The sequence below is a fragment of the Giraffa tippelskirchi genome, chromosome 2 (genome assembly GCF_054371585.1).
Source record: "Giraffa tippelskirchi isolate mGirTip1 chromosome 2, T2T-mGirTip1v1.2.pri, whole genome shotgun sequence".
Lineage (NCBI taxonomy): Eukaryota > Metazoa > Chordata > Mammalia > Artiodactyla > Giraffidae > Giraffa > Giraffa tippelskirchi.
This window is the reverse complement of record NC_137276.1, coordinates 59,757,539-59,778,612: the sequence shown is the minus strand read 5'-3', so window position 1 is coordinate 59,778,612 and position 21,074 is coordinate 59,757,539. Positions and strand designations below refer to the sequence as shown.

The window sequence follows — 21,074 nt, the reverse complement described above, 5'->3', positions numbered from 1 at the left end:
ATTGAAAACGGCCTACAGAGATGTTTTGTTTGGCCTGTAGTGTACTTTTAAAAGTGGTAGAGTCATGGGCTATATTTTAAAACTGGAGATTCAACATGAAAGCTCAGTTTCTTCTCTTTTCCTTGAAACAGGGAAGATCTGCCCGCACAAGTCTGCATTTTTGCTTGGGGACAATCAGCTGGGAAGTTATTTCAGGGATGGCTCAGGCTCTCAGTTCATCCTGGTCCTCACATATCTGCTTGCCTCATTTCTAACATCTGCCCACCCCTTTCCACTTGAGCTTGCACATCTCAGTACAGGAAATGTTCTTTTTTGACTGTGGCACTTTCAGTGAACAGATCTCTTACACTGGCAAGACTCATTTTCAGATATAAGGATGGACAAAGCACATGTGTCTTCAAAACTCAACAGAAAAGCAGGACTATTAGGTTTTTTTTTTAATGGACATATCTATAGGGGTCATTTTCATTAAATGATATAAAATTACATTACTATTTCCCAAAGCCAAGTCATAAGACATGGTTTGAAATGGAATGTTTGTTTTTATTTTCTCATCTGAAACAATTAGATGACACCGGAAGGGCCGTGGTATAAAGCATCTGTCTCTGGGCAGGTTTTCTTATCTGTGAAATTTTCCAGACGGTTGGGGCTGACAGGGAGGGAGGGTAGGGAGCCAAATTCTCCATCAGGCACTGCAGACACAGTGCCGAGGGCCCACCATGCTTCCAGCGACCCACAAAAATGGCTGAATTCCAATTTCTTCAAAATCAGAAGAAAAAATAATAATGAATATGTCATAAGGACTCTAGCCTGGATTATACTTATCTTTATAGAAAAGCAGTAGTAAAATATAACTTTTAGTATTCTTTATAGGGAAATGGACCCAAGAATGCAAAAGTACCCAGAGCCCATGAAAATCACAGTGCAGCCCTCCAGGCAAATGCTAATCTCCAGACCAGCATCTCAGGTTGAGCCGTGGTGGGTCTGCCCATAGCATGACCTCACTTAGCCATGACTTTTGTCTCCCACCACATCTATGGATGCTCTGCATGTGGCAAATTCATAAGTGAGGCCCCTGTAAGGAACGTTACACCCAGACCTCAGTTTCAAAAAGATGGAACAGATGCCTTTCATCCAGTCACTTCTGGAAATTTCTAAGTAGAAGTGTCTAAAGGTTTTTCACCACACACAATTGGAGAAGAGTATAACTGCCACCAGAGACAGTTTGGTTTTCTGATTCTGTTCTGCCATCCTGAAAGCATTCTCAATTCTTAATCTCAGTGGCCAATTCTGAGGCAGGGCTTCAATGGGCTCAGTACATACTGAAAACAAAATCCAAGAAGCCCAAAAGTGCATGCCATAATGAGCGCCCCTTTTGTGGATTACTTGAGTTGGTAGGGGGGACTGAGCTTTCTGTTTCCTCAACACAAAGTCGCCCCAGAGTCAAACACCCTATAAAACTCAGCTATCTTTTCAGCTTCTGAAACTTTAGTACTTGTTGTTAACAAAGCTCATTATTAGAAACTGCTGATATATAACCTAGTGATATCTCACAGGTTATCTTGTTGTTACCTTATTTTTCCTGTATTTATGGCTGTACCCTTGTGAAAATATTTATAATTTAAACATCTCAATGGAAAAAAATCTAGCTTCATACATAGTATTTGAAACCTCCAGTATCTAGAAAAACACCTCGTGCACAGTCAGTACTTAATAGACACCTATAACTTGACTGATGGGCTTCCCTGGTGCCTCAGTCGGTAATGAATTTGCTTGCAATGTACGAGACCCAGGTTTCATCCCTGGGTTGGGAAGATCCCCTGGAGAAGGAAATGGCTACCCACTCTATTATTTTTGCCTAGAGAATTCCATGGACAGAGGAGCCTAGTGGGCTATATTCCATGAGGTCACAAAGAGTTCCTGATTGATACCTTTAAGGTACACAGCTTTCAGCCCCATCTCTGTTATTATGATGAAACTAGGGGTTAATCCTCCCATGCTAAACTTTCCCATCCATTTATAAGTGAGACAAGATTGTCTCCTACATACACACGTGCATGCACACCCCCACACAAACATATACACTTCCTTCTCCCAAATTTTGGGAACAGCAATATGTATATCCAAAAAGTCCCAAGGGCATCCCTGCTGCAAGGGACTCTATTTTTACTCCACAAATGACTCATCACTGACCAGGGTCTCCCCAAAGCTTCCTTTTGTCAGGCTGTCAGGAAGAAGGACAAGAGGAATAAAAGAAGAGGCAGAGGTCATATCTCCATTCCTGTCTGCAGCCCATAAACCCATGATGAAGCTGTACCAGTCAACACCACACCTCAGAACAACCATGGTTGTGTTAAGCATGCGCTCTGCCCCTGTATTTGGATCAAACTGTTCTGAACTCTAATCTTTCCCTCCAGCTGGCTTTCACACTGATCTCTCAGCAGTTTCTGAATGCATGCCTGGCTGCAACTTTAGGTAAAGGACCAGAGCTGGGCAATGGGGAGATGATCCAGCCCTCTGGTGGTATAAACACACACTAGTTGCAGAAGACATAAATAACTAACCGGGTCTGAAAGGGAATGCATCTTTTTCATTTGCCCTAAAACAATTATTTTTTTTAAAAAAGCCAGAGGCCTAAAGGAGGGTCAGATAATCTGAGGTTTTCTTTTAAATTCTAGAGAGTGGTGAAAAGAGAAGAAATACTTCATTCTAATTTTGAAGGGTACAGTACATATGGATTTATAGACACAGTTATCAGATAGTGTTTTCACAGAGGAAATAAATGAGCCGTGGGGCAAAATGTACTCAAAAGTTATGTGTGGCAAATTCCAAACAGGCCAGACCAATGTGTTCAGCCTTGTCAACCTCCCACAACAGAGCTGGACTCTTACCTCCTCTCCCAAATAGTACACACACACACACAAAGAAAAAGCAGGATCTTAAATTTAAGAAACTCATAGCCTCATGCCAATGGGAATGAAATAAACTAATCCCAAGCACCCACCTGGCTGGGTTTGCTCTTTTCCACCTGGGATTATTTCTGTTCTTTTCCACATCACTAACGTTTCCCCAAAGATGACAGCCTGAAAGTCCAGCATTGTGTAAAAAGTCATTATTGCTTCTACTATTCAATGGATAATACTGTCACATCTTTATCTTTTATGTAGAAACCAAAAGATCAAGTAGAAAAGGGCCTGGCCTGGGAGGGAAGGGCTTTGACTTCTGGCTCTAGTTCTGTCTGTGGTTGGTTGGGTGACCTTAAGAAGGTCACTTAGCCCTCAGTCAGTAGGAGAGGATGCTGAGGCACAGAGAATAGTGCTACTGGGTGAACTCGGAAGCCTCGGCAAGTTCCAGCATGTTATTCTAAAGCTGTCTTTTGCAGCAAACGTGGAAGGTCTAGCTCCATCTTCCTTCCCACTCCTAACAGCCCTTGATTTTTGCCTCAGGAAACGCTGAAGATGAGCAGTTCCTTTGACGTTTCTAGGTGCTATCGCCTGTGGTACCTCTGCATCTCTTACACAGTGAGCAGCAAGCAAGAAAGCCTAGACCCTTGTACAGTATGGAAGATGGAAGGAACAAGGTCGCTTACCCTCTCAGCATATTCTCCACCTGTCTTCTCTACCAGATTTACAGCCCACTGATATAAAAAGGGCAATTTGCAAAAACCATGTCCAAATCGAGGGTTGCCATTCAAGGTTAAATTGAGAATGAGGACAGGACTTCCCACTGGGAGTTATTTACAGCCTCTTTGCCCCTAAGGCGTCTCCTCTCCCCCAGCCCTCTGTTTGGGGCTGGCCCCCTCCACCATCTGACATGCCATTCTTTCAACAGCTGCTGGCTCTCCTGTTGCGTTCCCTTCACAGATGTGCAGTGCTGTTCTGAACATCCTGCCCTTGAACTTTCCCTACCCATAATTTTCCAAACCAAAGCCTGGCAATAAAAATGTCAGTAAGGGATGGAGAAAATTGGGGGGAGTATCTAAAAAGGAAAAGGGAAAAATAGGGAGATGCTTTACACACACAGGGATCTGTGTTGACTTCCTCCACAAAGGTTTAAATGCATGCCACGATGTCTCGAAAAGGGCACGAAGGTGGGGAGCTGGAGCCAATTTCTCAGAACGTTACCTAGAAAGACCAGGTTCCGTAAAGGAGCTGGGTCCAAAATAAATGGTGAGCTTCCTTTTCAGTGCCACAGGCTGCCCAGCTGCTCCTGCTGTGGGGATGGGGGGTGTGCTACTAGTGAGAATGAAAGTAGCATTCATGGTCCTTTACAGGTTACTGTTGTGGAAGTAATGTACATTGTCCTCACAGTTCTGCCAGCTGCCTGCTCGAGGTCAACACCTGTGTGTGTGTGATGGGTAATAACAAGACCAGAGCTGGAGGCCAGATATCTCACATGGTTTCGAAGACCTACACAGAAACCTACTTGGAATCAAATTTTCCTCAAGTCCACCGGTTTGACATACACACACTGCACTAACGTAGTCTTAAGCACACAACACAGAACTGTAACAGATTAACTCTATCCTGCAACCCTCTAAAGAGATAAAAGAAACTAATGGGGAAGCAGAGCATCTCTGGTTATCTCCTCTTAATCTGCTAAGTAACAGGCTCAGAGACCTAGGTAAGTATGGGAAGGCAAAGGGGCTCTCCACCAGGAAAGAATTCAATTAGTGGGAGGGGCCCTTAAGAAACAATCAGCTTTCCCTGTTCTTTGCTAACTTGATCTTATTCCATCACAAAATGCTGCCACTTGACTGAAACAGAAGACATTCTTTTTTGAGCCATAGTTTAGGAAGAAATGAATCAAGGCTCAAATAGACATCAGACAGTACATGGTCCAAACACGCCATGTCCCAGTGAGAAAGCTCACAGGACCCTTGTAAGCATGGCTGCCTTGCAGACTTGGCCCCAAAGGTGCGGAATGGGGAGATGGAGAACGAAACAAGAAACAAGACAGATGAGTTGGCAGGACGAGGCTATGTGACCTCTCCTGTAACATCTACTGAACCCAGGTAGACACTTCGACATCTGGAATTTTACTCCTTGACTTGGAAGTGAGGCAACTTTAGACGTGTGGATTCAAATCCTGGCTCCAGGACTTACTAGCTACGTGGTTTTGTGCAAATGCTGTAGTTTCATCTGTAAAGCGGAAAAGGTCACAGTCCCCACCCTATCAAATTGTCAGGACAATTCAATGAGACTGCACATGTAATTAATTTTGAAGAGCTTAGCGCCATGCCACAGCACAGGATCAGTGAATGCTCCTCCGCCCTCTCTCCCCTTTTAAGGAGAATTTCTAGGCAAAGGGATTAGAGGCCTGGCTCTGTGAAGATTCAGGTAGGTAGGTGAAATGGTAGAGGAACTAGCCAGTTCTACTAAAGCTCTGGGTATCCCCATTACATCAATGATGCCCGTGCTATTTTTAGAGACTATGAAAACAGTCTGGTCAATTTCTACTGCAGTCTTAAAGATAGTTTTCCTAACCATACCTAACTATAAGCAATTTGGCCATGTGGAAAATATTCATCATGATCACAATGAAGTTGTCTCAAATGAATGAACTGAATATAAAATGAATGAATAGCTAAGTACAAACAATATTCTACGGACTGGGGGAAGGTCATTTTCACGTCGTAACACCACTGTTATCCTGGAATCTGGCCCTTGGATCAGATGCTCTCCAAAATGTGTGCCGTTCCCCCCCACCCCACCCCTCGCTGCCTAATGTCCACAACCCTCCAGAATAGCATTTCTGACACCAGAAGCAGAGAGCAAAGACCGATGAAATCAGCAGGTGCCCCCTTTTGTGCACCAGCCATTCTGGAGCAGATAAAGTCATTAAGGAAAATTTTAACAATGCATAACCTTTCAGCTTTACTCTGCTCACAGCAGGTAGCCTGCCTTTTAGAGACACAAGCCAGCAATGAAGTCACCAGTGAGCAGGACTTGACCTTCATTTTCAGTGTGTGCAACGTTAAATATTCATAATCCACCTAACTGCAATGCAAAAAGTAGTGGAATTTAAACACGAATCTAAGGAATAAATATCTTCACACAGGTTGAGTCATCTTTCCAAGAATGCCCTTGGAAAAAATGCAAATACCCAGGCCCCTGAGTCTCAGCCTCAGTTCCCTTGGAATTCTAGAAGCAGCAGGAACTGATACATTATGCAATCCGTGGATCCTGCCCTCACACTGACATCTTTGGGTCTTTTTTTTTTTTTTAAGAGAAGAATTACTGTTCCCATGTCAAAGGGAGGAACTAGACAGGGATGGGACCAGCAACAGTGACATTATCACCCACGGGATGTCCAGGGGCACTTTTGACTACATTGTACAACTTTTAAAAAAATCTTTGCTTCACAGATGATCAGAGTGTATAGGAGTAAAAGGGGTGTGGGTATGGAGAGACATCAGAATTAGGAGCTGAAGCACTTTAAATCAGGTACCTTTTAAAAACTGAAAGTTGTTAACAGAGTCAATCCTAAGAGTGCTCATCATAAGGAAGAAAAATGGTTTTTCTTTAATTTTATATCTATATGAGATAATGGGTGCTCACTAAACTTATTGGGGTAACTGTTTTATGACGTACATTAAGTCAAATCATTATGCTGTACACCTTAACTTACACAGGGCTGTGTGTTAATCATATCTCAATAAAACTAGGAGGAGAAAAAGAAGGAAAAAGAAATAGAGTTCTCTGGGACAGTATCTGCCTCGTGTGGCCATTTAATGTTTTGTGGGGGGTGGAATTCCTGTGTGTGGTGGGCTTACTCTTCTCTGTGTCTGTTAAGGAAGTGACATCTGTGTCCATCCAATCATTGGGTGGAACGTCTCCCTCTGCTTGGGTGGTTTCTTAAGAGACTGCTGCTGGGGTGATGAAACATAATGTTAACAGTTTCATGTAATTCTCTTTGGCTTTCCAAACCAGGAGCTCTGAGCACAATCTGTCTCAAGCAGATAGTAATCACTTGAGGCTGCACAAGTGATTCTTCTGTGGTGACCACTCTAAGAAAATTAAACCCAAAGAAGGGCTTCCCAAACCCCTGAATGAAAAAGACCTGTTTGGGGACCCATCTTGGCTTAACAATGGAAAAGGAAAGAAGTGTAGAAGTCGTCTTTGGAAATGATTTACCCACTGCCTCTTGATGGTGAAATAAGCTTTGAAAGGTTAAGAAGATCATAAACCCACCGATGATGACATTTATCTGAACTGCCTGTTTATTCATACCACCTGCACTGACTGTCCTGCCTTGACACCAAGTCAGCCACGATGACCAATGGAGCCTGTTTTCTATGTTAACATTCATTTCTTGCACGATTTAAAGGGCCAGGTGCAGAGAGCCACACATCTTGAACTTGAGCATCCCCCACCATTTTGGTTAAAACTCACTCAGACAAGCCATTTCATGGACCATTGTCTCCCCAGTTAGGTTCACACAAGGGAAAGCCTATGCATTGTCTTTCACTTACTTGAAGGGTATAAATACTATAACTGAAATTCATCTGAAGAATACGAGACACTTCTTTCTAGGGTGATGATTTAGCGTAACTTCCAAGAGATGCTTAAAGCTGTCTTTCCAAGATGCCCAGATGGCCAGCCAAACCACGACTGTGTAAAACCGGTGACAGTTTTGAATGAAAGGGATGCATTTTAAGAATTTATATTCTGCTTTCTTACTCACTTTTCATTTGCATCTTATGTGTGGATAGAACTTTTTATCTTGCTTACTATGCTTAATTATAATTTGTCTAAGGGACTTTCTTTTTATTCTTGGGAATGAATCTGTGGCTTATCATGGAGGTTACCTCATAGCTTCTGCTTTAATTCATCCCCCTACTTACAGGGAGCATCTTTGCTGCCTTTCCCCAGGAAGAGAGTAGACCCTTGGTATTGACTATACTGATGAGGTCACCCATAGACAGACTCCTGAGGTTTGACTTCAGAACCCAATGCAGTAATTCCAATGAAAAATAGAAAGGGCTACAAAAATAAACATAAGATCGTCTTATAAACAAAGCCTCACTATGCCAAACCACACAGTTTAGTGACAGAGAACAAAGACTGAAGTTAGGATGAGGCTAAAATAGTCCCCAGGGAGAGTTAGGACAGTCTTGGTTCTAAGATTCTTGATATTTTCGCTTGGAAAAACTGAGCACAGAACCAGAGGTCTATCCATGGAATAGACTCTTTGCAAGTCCATGAAGGAAACCAGAACCAGAGAGGGTTCCCAGGGCTGGCTTTCCAAGGCTCAGCAGAATCACAGCTAAATCCAACGGACACTGAGGCGGTACAGGGGGCATCCAGGAAAGAGGGCTTTGCCTTGAAGAATTCTATTCCCTCCCATCCTCTCACATGGAGCTGAGAACACCACACCCAACAGAGCAAAAGGCCACCCCATAGTGGACACTGTAAAGAATGACACAATTCAAATCCATTTTACAAGAGCATTTTATTTCTGAGAAATACAGAGGAGCAAAAAAGGGGAGACAAGGAAAGAAGGCGCCAAGGTCCTTCTGACCGATCACCCCATTCACTTCCACGTAAGGGTTTGCCCGTCTGGGGCTCACAGACTACATGCCTGAAACTACTTCCTGAGCCCCGGCATGGAAGCTGACACAGTATGCACTCCAAGACTTTTGAGAACGCTCCTCAGCCCTGGAGGAGAAAATGGAGAAATAAGACAAGTGGCTCTAGAAGATATTCGGTTCAATTCAAATATGATCCAGAATTATGAAGAGGAGATATTTAAATAAGGCTTACCTTCAATGACATACCAGTTGGAGTTTTCCAAACTTAAAAAGCTCTTTTCTCTCTTGGCCAGGAAAAGCTGATGGAAAAGTGCATGGAATCTCGACTCCTGGAGGACATTTAAGAGTCCACCTGTGGTGGGCAAGGGCAGTCCAGCCTATGCAAGGGGATGGGCTGAAGGACCGCTGATATTCTAGATACGGCCAATTCCCAGAGATAGGTGATGAGAGGAGATGTCTTCTTTGTCTTCCCTGACATGATTTTGGCTCAGCACCCAAATGCACAAAATCCTTTGGCTGGTGACCAGTAACTGAGAAATTCAGAGTTTAGGCACGCATGAAATTACTACCATCCTGAGCCACAGAAAAAGAATTCAGGCACACCAGGCTCTGAGCCAAAAGGGACACCAAGGAGATTTCCTCAGATCAAACTCTAGCACCCAGGCATACTGGGCTAAGAGTTCAGGGAATCAAAAACACTCTCACAGTGGACAATGCAGACAAAGAGCCTAAGGCCACCATCAGGTGTCAGGTTCATGTCCCCACAGAAGGGAGTCAAACCAGCTCAGCTCCAGTTCCCCAGATGCTGTCAGTTTCAAGTTTGTGACAGAATAGCTGCAACAAATGATGTACCGGGGGAGTGGGGGCGACACCTGCAGGAACCAGGGCAGAACTGGCCACCACTGAGCAGCTTTGCTCAGTGCCCTCTTCTGCCTCAAACAAAACCTTTTCTGTGTGTGACACAGACAGACCCCACCCCAGAGAACCAGTTCCCTCTGCTGGCACCCCAGCGGTCTGCATGAGTGTCCACTCTAGGAATTCTCAGATAGCCATCACCCTCCACTCTGGGAGTTATCACAAACTCCTCTGTCCCATCTCCTTACCTTCACAAGTCAAGAAGCACCAGCCAGCGATGCTTCAGTTGAATATTCAGCTACTGGTGCAAAGGATAGCATCATGCTTTCTAAGTTGACCTCCAATTAAGAGTAAAGCATTGGAAACCCTAGTAAGAAAAGGATTCTAAACTGCCATGGCAAGCATGGCTCACACCCTCACTGGTTGGATACCATGACCCTCTCAGAGGTTGCAAATTCACATCAGAGCCCTCTTGACTTCTTTCTACCTTCAGTGCAAATACTGCACCAGGAAACAGCTATTTTAAAAGCAGTAACAGCCAGCGAAAAAGCTTGATGACCCCAGATTCTTCTCTCACCCTCCTAGGACAGTATAATCAAAGTAGTCTTTCTCATGAGAGCTTGGTTTCCATTCAGAAAATTAACACAGACAGCCCTGCCTTCCTCCAAAAGTCTTCCACACTCAAGGAGGTTCTTGCAAAGGCTGGTGTTAAAGTAAATCTACTGATCAATGTAAAAGTTTGTGATTGTTTTAGAAAAGAGGGCAAGAAAACATACTGAATACTCACTTTGACGAATCAATGAAGTATATTACAAGTGCACCAATGCTGAGAGCAAAGACTAAGACAACCTGCAAAAGAAGAGAAAAACGCCATCACTTAAGAGCTGAACACTGGGACGTTCACTTATTTATTTCGTGGAACACCCACCTGCGGCCTGGAAACATGGTGCTTTCGGGGGCCTGCTTGGCAGTGTCGTCCCCTTGCTGCACCCACAGACCCCCACTGCTGTTGGCTCCTCACATAGCATAGGACAGCAACCTCGCTGCTGGCCAACAGAGGTCAGGGCAGACTTCTGTATCCCCTGGTACCAGGTTTTATCTGGCCCTGTTATCTCAAGAGTCTGACTTCTCCACAGCTGAAGTCAACAGACTTCAGTGGGAAAAGAGCAGGTAAAAACAACAGCAGTGATACAATTTTTCCTATTATATGTAGCCTAGGCCCCAAAGGAACTCAAAGATAGGGATATCAACTTTTAACAGCTTTGCTGAGATAATTTACATACCATAAGCACTCCCATTTTAAGTGTACAATTCAATGACTTTGAGTAAATTTACCAAGTTGTGCAACCAGTACTTCATCTACCTTCAGAACGTTTTCAACACCCCAGTAAGACCCCTCATGTCCATTACAGTTAATACCTGTTCCTACCCCTAATCCTAAGTGAAGTGGAAGCGTTAGTCACTTAGTCCTGTTTGACTCTTTGCAACCCCATGATTTGTCCATGGAATTCATTAGGCAAGAATACTATAGTGGGTTGCCATTCCTTTCTCCAGGGGATCTTCCCGACTCAGGGGTCAAACACGGGTCTCCTGCATCGCAGGCAGATTCCTTATCATCTGAGCTACCAGCGAAGCCCAATCCTAAACAAACAATAATTTACTAACAAAAACAAAACAAAAAATAATTTACTAACTTACTTTCAGTTTCTATACAAGAAATTTTAATCAAAAAGCACAGATTTGGTGTCTGTACAAATGTCCAGTGTGTGTGTGCGCGCGCGTGCGTGTGGTTATATGACTTCTCAAGTATTCTGGAGATGGATTAGGTGCCGGAAGCCAAATTAGGTAATATGATTGGCCAGGTATATAACAACCCTTGTTCTTCTTTACACTCTTCACTCAAAATTAATCACCACGGATACAAAAGACAGTTTTGGCATCTCCTTCAAAGAATACCTGTCACGCTAAAGTCTATCAAATGAATATGTAGCAGATGAGGCTGATGCTGACGCTTCTGTCCTCACTCAACATTCCAATTTATTTATTCTTTCACAAAGGAGACTAGGATTGCAACTAGAAGGATGTACAAAAATAAAAGAGCCAACAGTGAAGTTTGAGAACAAAAAATAAACAACACCATCACATACAATGCCTGAGGTGGGGTGGGGGGCAGGGTGTGAAATAAGTACCTGGCAGATGTGCTAATATCCTAAAGGGACTGTGGGGTGAAGGGTGTCAAGAGGTGTCAGCCTCCTCAGCCTATCTACAAATTGACATCCCTGTAGCATTAGCTGGTGGAGAAGGCAATGGCACCCCACCCCAGTACTCTTGCCTGGAAAATCCCATGGACGGAGGAGCCTGGTAGGCTGCAGTCCATGGGGTTGCTAGGAGTGGGACACGACTGAGCGACTTCCCTTTCACTTTCATGCATCGGAGAAGGAAATGGCAACCCACTCCAGTGTTCTTGCCTGGAGAATCCCAGGGAGGGGGGAGCCTGGTGGGCTGTCATCTATGGGGTCGCACAGAGTCGGACACGACTGAAGCGACTTAGCAGCAGCAGCAGCAGCATTAGCTGGTGGATGGATGTGAATCTCGATTTACGTGATGATGAAACATAATTGAGTCATGTGTATGTGTGTGTGCATGTATGCATGTGTCAAACAGGCTGATAGAAACTGAACTCTGCATACATATTCACTTAAAACATTATAAAATTTTGTGGAACTATGTCCATTTATTCCATGGATGGTGGGCTACAAGCAGGCAACTGACAGTTGAAACAACCAGACATTATAAAAGGAGCATGTACTTTCATAGATCTGATGAATTCTCCTTATGAAAAGAAGTATTAAAACAATACACGACTGGGACTAACTTTATTCTTCCATTTTGTTTTCAAAACTAAAACAGGCTCCAGTTGAATTGAAGGAAACTCCTGTAGTCTGTCAATAATTACCCGTGGCCCAGGGATAATCCCGCCACCCCTCCTCCACCCCGCCCCTGCCAGGAGACTCACTTCAGTCCCCTCACACATTCATTCATTTCTTGCACTTACACATAAAAACAAACAAAAACATCAACAGGCCTCTGCTCTTCCCCCTATTATCTGAATGAGGCAGCAAATCAAATAGCTTAAGATTAATTTTGATCTGTGCTGCTATTTCAGAGACATAAGCAGTTAGTTCCGGGCCCTGACCTCATTCTCAAAATGCTGCAAAGAGAAGGGGCGTGGCCACATCAGAGGGGGAGGCCCTCCTCTTCATTCATAAACAGTTTACGCAAGACTAATTTCTATCAATTTGGCCATGTTTGTGTGTGTGTATGTGTGTGTGCGCGTGTGCGTGCACGTCTGTGAGTGCAGAGCTTCTGTCAGAGCAGCTGTCCAGGCCTAGGCCATTAAAGCTGGAGAGAGGATGAGGGGAAAGGATGGGAGAGACAGGAGAGGAAGGAAAGAGGAAAGAAAAAGGAAAGGATAAAGTTCTCGCAAGTCGGTATCTACATCATTCTGAAATAAGCTCAATATTTAGGCTCTCCTGCAAAGGTGATGACTTCCCAGCATCAGGGCAGAGGAGGTGGGGACAACGTAGCTGACACTAATGTATCCCAGATACCCCAGCTTGGCCTCTGTGATGTGGAAAATGTGTAGCTTACTTAAGCAAATCAGTCAGTGACTGGAGTGGAGCACTCTGGCTAGCCTCTTCATATGCAAACTCAAGTATCAGCATTGCTGTTAGGATCAGGGAGAGAGAAAAATTCAGGAGGAAAAGGACTCAAAAGCTCCCAGGAGCTGAAGATTCTGAGAAGTGGACCTATTCCTGAGTCCACATGATCAGCAGGAAGACTGTGTCTCATTGAGGTTCTGGGTGTCCAAACTGTCCCACCCCCTATCCCCCACCCACTTGTCTCCAGACACAAAATGATCAATGGGGGGAGGATCTGCTTCTCTCTGATCAATTGCCTCTATTGCGGCAACCAAGCACGCAATTTTCAAACTTGCTAAGTGGCTCTTTGTCAGGCTTGATTACACTGTCATCCCAGATCCAGGTGCTGCAGAAAAGGAATCAACCCTTTGAATTTGGCCATGAAAACAGGAACCCAACAGAGATGAATCTTCTCCAGGGCCCTAGCAAAGGGCTAGTTCTCTCTCACATCTTTCATTGTCTGAGAACCCTACTCTAAATATGAAAAAATTCAGTCCAACTACACAAAATGACTAGATTTTAGCCTAAGTGGTAATGGTTATGTTAGCGAGTACACCCAAATACTCATCTAATTATTTATTTCACATTTGCTATGCATAAGGCCTTAGGGAAAACCAAAGAAGCCCACTTAGAGTCAACAAAATCTGCTCTTTTTCTGGAGTAACACTTAAATAGATGAATCCTAGGCTATTATGCAATTAGTGTTCAACTGTACGGTATATCATCGAAAAAGCAAGAGAGTTCCAGAAAAACATCTATTTCTGCTTGATTGACTATGCCAAAGCCTTTGACTGTGTGGATCACAATAAACTGTGGAAAATTCTGAAAGAGATGGGAATACCAGACCATCTGACCTATTTCTTGAGAATCCTGTATGCAGGTCAGGAAGCAACAGTTAGAACTGGACATGGAACAACAGACTGGTTCCAAATAGAAAAAGGAGTCCGTCAAGGCTGTATATTGTCACCCTGCTTATTTAACTTATATGCAGAGTACATCATGAGAAATGCTGGGCTGGAAGAAACATAAGCTGGAATCAAGATTGCCAGGAGAAATATCAATAACCTCAGATATGCAGATGACACCACCCTTATGGCAGAAAGTGAAGAAGAACTAAAGAGTCTCTTGATGAAAGTGAAAGAGGAGAGTGAAAAAGTTGGCTTAAAGCTCAACGTTCAGAAAACTAAGATCATGGCATCTGGTCCCATCACTTCATGGGAAATAGATGCGGAAACAGTGGAAACGGTGTCAGACTTTATTTTTTTGGGCTCCAAAATCACTGCTGATGGTGATTGCAGCCATGAAATTAAAAGATGCTTACTCCTTGGAAGGAAGGTTATGACCAACCTAGATAGCATATTTAAAAGAAGAGACATTACTTTGCCAACAAAGGTCCGTCTAGTCAAGGCTATGGTTTTTCCAGTGGTCATGTATGGATGTGAGAGTTGGACAGTGAAGAAAGCTGAGCGCCGAAGAATTGATGCTTTTGAACTGTGGTATTGGAGAAGACTCTTGAGAGTCCCTTGGACTGCAAGGAGATCCAACCAGTCCATCCTAAAGGAGATCAGTCCTGGGTGTTCATTGGAAGGACTGATGTTGAAGCTGAAACTCCAATATTTTGGCCACCTCATGCGAAGAGTTGATTCACTGGAAAAGACCCTAATGCTGGGAAGGATTGGGGGCAGGAGGAGGAGGGGACGATAGAGGATGAGATGGCTGGATGGCATCACTGACTCGATGGACATGGGTTTAGGTAAACTCTGGGAGTTGGTGATGGACAGGGAGGCCTGGCGTGCTGTGATTCATGGGGAGGCAAAGAGTCGGACATGACTGAGCGAGTGAACTGAACTGAACTGAACTGTACGGTATATGTAGAGACAATATATAGTAAGATATTGAGTAGGTGGTACATACATAAATGGAGTAGCTAGGGAAGGGTGGAACAATAGGAGTTATTTTCTCAACGGCCAATTCTTTCTCAAAGCATCCCTTCTTCTGACATGTTATGGCTACTTTAATATCTCTTCAGTAATGAGGAGAGCCAATGAGAATTCCTCCATGAACTTCTATAGTTCCAGGGGTCGGGGCCCTGCAGCCCAAGGGAAATGGTAAGATGAGACCAAGAAAAGCACAAAAGCTGAGATCAGGAAACACTTGCCCTCCAGCCGCTGAGTCACAGAGCACCCCTTACAGTGACCATGCACTTTACAAAGCACCATCCCAAACAAGAGTGTGTGGACACAGCCTGACACACGGGATGAGGTGAGTTGTCCCTCTCGGCACACCTTACACCTGCCATGAAAGCCTGATCTGCCTTCCTAACTTTTCAGTCTGCGTTCACCAAATCACCTTGACTACCCTGCATAGTGCTAATTGCTGTATTCTTAGGTTTACTGCAAACACCCATATGTTGTGTGGTGGTACTGAGTCCTGAGTGATATTTACATAGCGCCAGATTCCTAAAAACAAAAATGGTCTGATAAATGTCACTAGAACAATGGTGCCCGTGAGTCATCTATTTGCAAAACTCCAAGATCAAACATGACGTGTGTTTGCACAGAAGAATGCTAGGAACACACATACAGAGTCCCCTAACACCTGACACCAGGAGTCTGATGATCCATGCAAAGCAAAGAGATAGAAGCCACGGCCATTTTCATGATGGAAATTCTAGCTGGCCCTGACGACCTTCCAATGTCTCGGGAAGTTCAGAAAAATGCAAAGCAGTATGACAAAGCACATGGAATATCCTTCCTCAGGTCACCGGACTCCCCAAGGAAAAGACAGACCCATGGGTGTGGTATGGAGGAGAATGAAGCTGGAAAGCTGGCTCTTCAGAGACGCTGTCTGTTCTTGAACCTGGCTTCAAGCTGTTGGGTTTAGGCCCAAAAGCTTTGAATCCACACCTGAGGCTACACAGGCCTTCAGACATGGATTTGGAGCAGAGGTTCACAAAGGTGGCTGCCACTCCAATCTGATCACCCGAGGAGCTTTCCTTAAAACAGAGATGCCCTCACCTCACCCAGGGAACAGAGGGCTGATAGCTGGGGGGGGAGGAGGCTGGGTATCTCTATTTTTAACAAGCTCCTCCAGTGAATCTGATGTGTGGCCAAGAATGGGAGTCACTGAATTAAACCCATTAGGGAAAACCACTTAGCTCAAGTCAGAGATTAATTTACAAATGTCCCCTTAACAATTAGCCCATTAGAACATATGCATGAAGCCTGCAGGCTTTGAGAATCGTGCAAGGAGTACTCTAAAAAGTACAGAGAGGAGAATGCATTAATTCTCTCCTGAGCAGGTTTTACACATTCCCCTCGGCTCATGGCAGAACAAATGACCCTAATTAATGATTCTGCATGTCTGATAGGGGCCTAGCCAGCTACTGGCAGCAGCGACCCCTCAGAAAATGAACAATTTTAGATACAGGATCCCAAAGGCACATTACTTTACTATTGAGGTATAATTTATATACAATAAAATTCACTGTATGTAAAAAAAAAAAGACACGAAGACTTCCAAAGCAAAACAATCTGGGGACAGTTTGTTTATGAGGATAACATCATTCTAGCATCCAAATTATAATGTTTGGTCTGGTGAATTTAACAACCCTACAATCAAACTTTATTGAACTCCTCTACAGAAGGCCCAGAGGGAGAGAGAGGGAAACAGAAAACTGAAATAGCTAAGTCAGGCCTGATCTTTGCCCTCAAGGATCATGGAATCCAGAAGTTTAAATTACTCAGGGGTCCCTGTGAATTTTGTAAATGCTACACATATAAATAGAGCCTTCTGTGATGTCCAAAGAAAGGGAGGGTGGCTAGAAGTAACACCACTGCCAACTCCCACAGTGAAAGGGGAAGAAGGGAATGGAAAACCAATGATGAGGGAGAGTTCCTGATGCTCCAGGTCTACGTGGCTGGCCCAGGGAAGGACAGGTACCAGGGGCATGGGGTGTTTGGCACAGGACTCCAGTCAGGAGGCCCACCTGGGTTTGAATCTCGACTCTGCCACAATAAGCAACATACTCTTCAGTGTATCATATAACGTCCCTGGGACTCAGCTTTCCAATCTGTGAAATGGTGGGATTGTAACAGGTTTATCCAATGGGGACCTTGATAGGTTACTCTAGATGGTGAAAGAATGAAAAACATTTGGCTTGAAAGGGCAGAGCTCTTTTATGCCAACTGTATGTCATTTGTGCCTAATTATAATTCAGCATGATGTCAACAGTGTGTGACACTGATCTGTATCAGAGAGGCTTGCTTCCTTCAAAAAACCACAAGCGAGGACTCCACGGACGCCCGGGTTCAGAGTCTGTATTTCCAGTAGCACAGTTAGTTGTCCCTGTAGCTTTTCATACCACAAAACTAAAATCCTAGAGCCAGCCTCTGCCATCTCCTGGGTCTGCCATCTCTATGCCTCAACCCTGCCATTGCTACAGGGCACTGAGTGGTGGTTTGACGCAGCCCCTCTCCTCCTGCCTCTGTGATTCTCTAGAAACTCATTTCTGCCAGTTTTACCCCAAGAAGCTCACACTCTGTGTCTCAATGTTTTCTCAAGGGAAAGGGGGAAGGATTTCTTTTTCTTCACTATCTGGCAAGATTAGTAGTAAGTTTTTCTCATTCCTGAACTATTAGTGGTTCTCAGTAGGAGAAGACATCATCTTGCTACCAAAAAAGGTATTTTTGTTATCCTAAATAACAAAAGATTTGTAAAGTACAAAACCAATATTTTGACAGTGCCAGTTAAACAGCCGAAGAGCCCCCTAAGTTTACAACCTAACATTCTGGCACATTACATTAGACTTATGCAAGTGCTTACACAAAATGCCATAAATGGATTCAGTGGAAACCAAGACTCCAAACAATGGCTGAAGTATAGACATAGTCAAGATCAAAGAAAGGAAGGAGAAAAAGAAAGCTTGCAGGAGTTGGTATTTAGAATTACAGCTTAAAATAAAATACATGGGACTTTCAGATAAGAATAAAACTGTGATTTATTCAAATGTAAGGAAGCCTAGTAAAAACACCTGTGATTTTTGTGAGGATTCAAAGCTGGTGTCTCAAAAAATGCAATATATAAAGTGTAGAATGAACTGGATTTTCAGGACATGTAATATAAAATTCCAAAGGCCCCCCTCAATTGCTCCAAATGACTTCCACAGCTTTTGGTATGAAGAAAAACATCCTTGGCACAGCTTAGAAGACCCTGAAAACTGACCCTTTTCCTCCTCTCTGGCTTTATCTCATATGTTTTCCCTTTCTAGATTCCAATTAATGGAAATTTGAGTTCTTATTCACACGTGCACACACACATCCCCCAACCACAGGGTCTTTGCACAAGTACTCTCTTCCTCCTGGAAAACTTACTTCCCCTCAGACTATTCATCCTTCAGATCTCAACTACACTGCCACTTCCTTGCTCATATAATGTGGGAAGGTCTCCATGAGTACAGTCTGTACCTGGTGACACGTATCACGGGGCAATTTGCAATGTTATGTTTCTTTGTGTAATTATTTGATTAATTCCTCTCTCCTCTACTGAACTGCAAATTCTATGAAGACAGGATCTGTATCCATTTTTACTCATCACTAAGTTTCCAGGAGCTAGCAAAGTGTCTCAATCAACATTTGTTAAATAAAGAAGCATATGGAGAAAAGACTGAAGAATGAGCTGGAGACTGGGTGCAGTGAAAGCAAACGAAAGCCAGAAGATATGAACCCTCACCTAATGGGACTTCAGAATTTAAATCCTTCCCTGCAATGGCAGGATGTAGGAGCCCTGCTGAAGTGGAGTGGGGCTGAACAGCATTGCAGTGAGGAGGATCAGGATCTGGAATACCCAGGAGCCAGCTAGGACATTCAAGTGCACAGACTGGAAGGTGATGGCCAGAGGGACCTGGAGGTAGGTAGATGACAGCAGCAGGGAGAGTAGACAGAATGAGGATTTAGTTAGATGGCCGGGACTTCAAGAGAAAAAGTTTTGAACAGCATAAGAGGCAATGGAGGACCAGAGTGTCCAGTGATCCCTGGGCTATAAAGAAACAAGCTATCTCCACACAGAAAAGTGGGATAAACTACAACTCCAGTGAAAACCAGTTTGTTAGGAGAGTTACATGAAGAGGCGAAGAATTTAGATTAAGGCAAGGATTAGGAATCTGTAGGAACAAAGGGTAGTCCATGTCCTGAGGAGGTGTGACATGGAATAATATAAATGTATAAATGGTGTTAGTCACTCAGTCCTGTCCAACTCTTTGTGAACCCATGGACCGTAGGCCACCAGGCTCCTCTGTCCACGGAATTCTCCAGGCAAGAATACTGGAGTAGGTTACCATTTCCTTCTCCAGGGGATCTTCCCAAGCCAGGGATCGAATATGGCTTTCCCACACTGCAGGCAGACTCTTTACCCACTGAGCCACCAGGGAAGCCCTGTACGTGACTATATATGCATGTACTGGGTTCTAAAAATCACTGTGGACAGTGACTGCAGCCATGAAATTAAAAGACACTTACTCCTTGGAAGAAAAGCAATGACAAACCTAGACAAAATATTAAAAAGGAGAGACATTACTTTGCCGACAAAGGTCCATATAGTCAAAGCTATTGGTTTTTCCAGTAGTCATGTATGGATGTGAGAGTTGGACCATAAAAAAGGCTGAGTACCGAAGAATCGATAGTTTCAAACTGTGGTGCTGGAGAAGATTTTTGAGAGTCTCTTGGACAGCAAGGAGATCAAGTCAGTCAATCCTAAAGGAAATAAACCCTGAATATTCACTGGAAGAACTGATGCTGAAGCTCCCATACTTTGGCCATGGATGCGAAGAGCCGACTCATTGGAAAAGACCCTGATGCTGGGAAAGATTGAATGCAGGAGGAGAAGGGGGCGACAGAGAATGAGATGATTGGAGAGCATCAATGAATCAATGGACATGAGGTTGAGCAAAGTCCAGGAGATAGGGAAAGACAGGGAAGGACGGCACGCTGTAGTCCATGGAATCTCAGAGTCGGACACGACTTAGCAACTGAACTACGACAACAACAATGTACACATACACAAACACACATAAACAAATTGGAAAGAATACAGAGACAAAGGGATAGTCCCCAGATCAATCACAAATGCTGGATCTCTACCAATATTTGTTAAGCAACTACATTCCCAGCAATGTGTCTCTGTCCATTTTCAAATTAGGTAGAAATTTCAAAATGATTGTAGATACAGAGAAGCCCTAGAAAATAACAGGGTTCCTTCTCAGTGTAAGCTAAGAACACACTTATTATAAACTATGTGTCTGCTGGAAAACAGACAAATTAAGAACAACAATGGGCTTTCCAGAGAGGGTGGAGGAGAAATTGATTAATATAGTAGATATAGAGGGGCTGGTTTCTCCTTGGTTTTCTATGTTCTTCAAAGAAGAATCTGGAATGTAAGTGATAAGTCAATTGCCTCCTCTCTTCTCCTCTGAGGATCCACGTTGGGTGCCAGTTCTGTGAACTTATGCAGGTTGGTGTCCTCAGTTGTCACAGGAGGATCATCTGTCTTATATCCTGGATTTCACTGACCATGCTCATCTCATTCTGTGCAACTTAAAAATACAGAAGAGTTCAATGTGTTCCTCTTAGGTCTAAATTTATTATAATTGAAACAAGAAACTGAAATGATGGAAGGCAATAGTAACAATAAGGCAGAAAATTTCCCTAAACTGTCTCCTTCCTGAGAGTTGAGGTTTAATGACATTGAAATCTTAGGTCACTGCATCATAAAATTCACAAGGTTGATTTCTGCATATTTTTACCAATGGCATTAAATCTGATGTCTTGACAAACAAGACAAAAATCTTCCATTCGAGGCCTAAAGTTTGAAAGAGCTTTCCTGTCTAATTATTGAAAAATCCAAGGGAAAACCTTCCATCTGCTGGTGGAGTTTCCAATTTTGCAGCTAACGAGCTTTTTAAAAAATTGTTTGGCTTAAGAGCATGTGAG

The 21,074-nt window shown here is 43.6% G+C and overlaps 1 protein-coding gene across 27 annotated transcripts in view; it reads right to left on the bottom strand.

Annotated features, from left to right (window-relative positions):
• The window catches only part of KCNMA1 (potassium calcium-activated channel subfamily M alpha 1), a 762,573-nt gene that overhangs the window by 371,052 nt on the left and 370,447 nt on the right, over positions 1–21,074 (bottom strand). For all 27 annotated transcript variants that reach the window (XR_014077926.1, XM_081573838.1, XM_081573839.1 and 24 more), the window contains one exon: positions 10,176–10,237. Coding sequence is in view for 26 of the 27 variants with exons in the window: in XM_081573838.1 (XP_081429964.1) it covers positions 10,176–10,237 (62 nt within the window). In the remaining variant the exon portion in view is untranslated. The remainder of the gene's footprint in view (positions 1–10,175; positions 10,238–21,074) is intronic.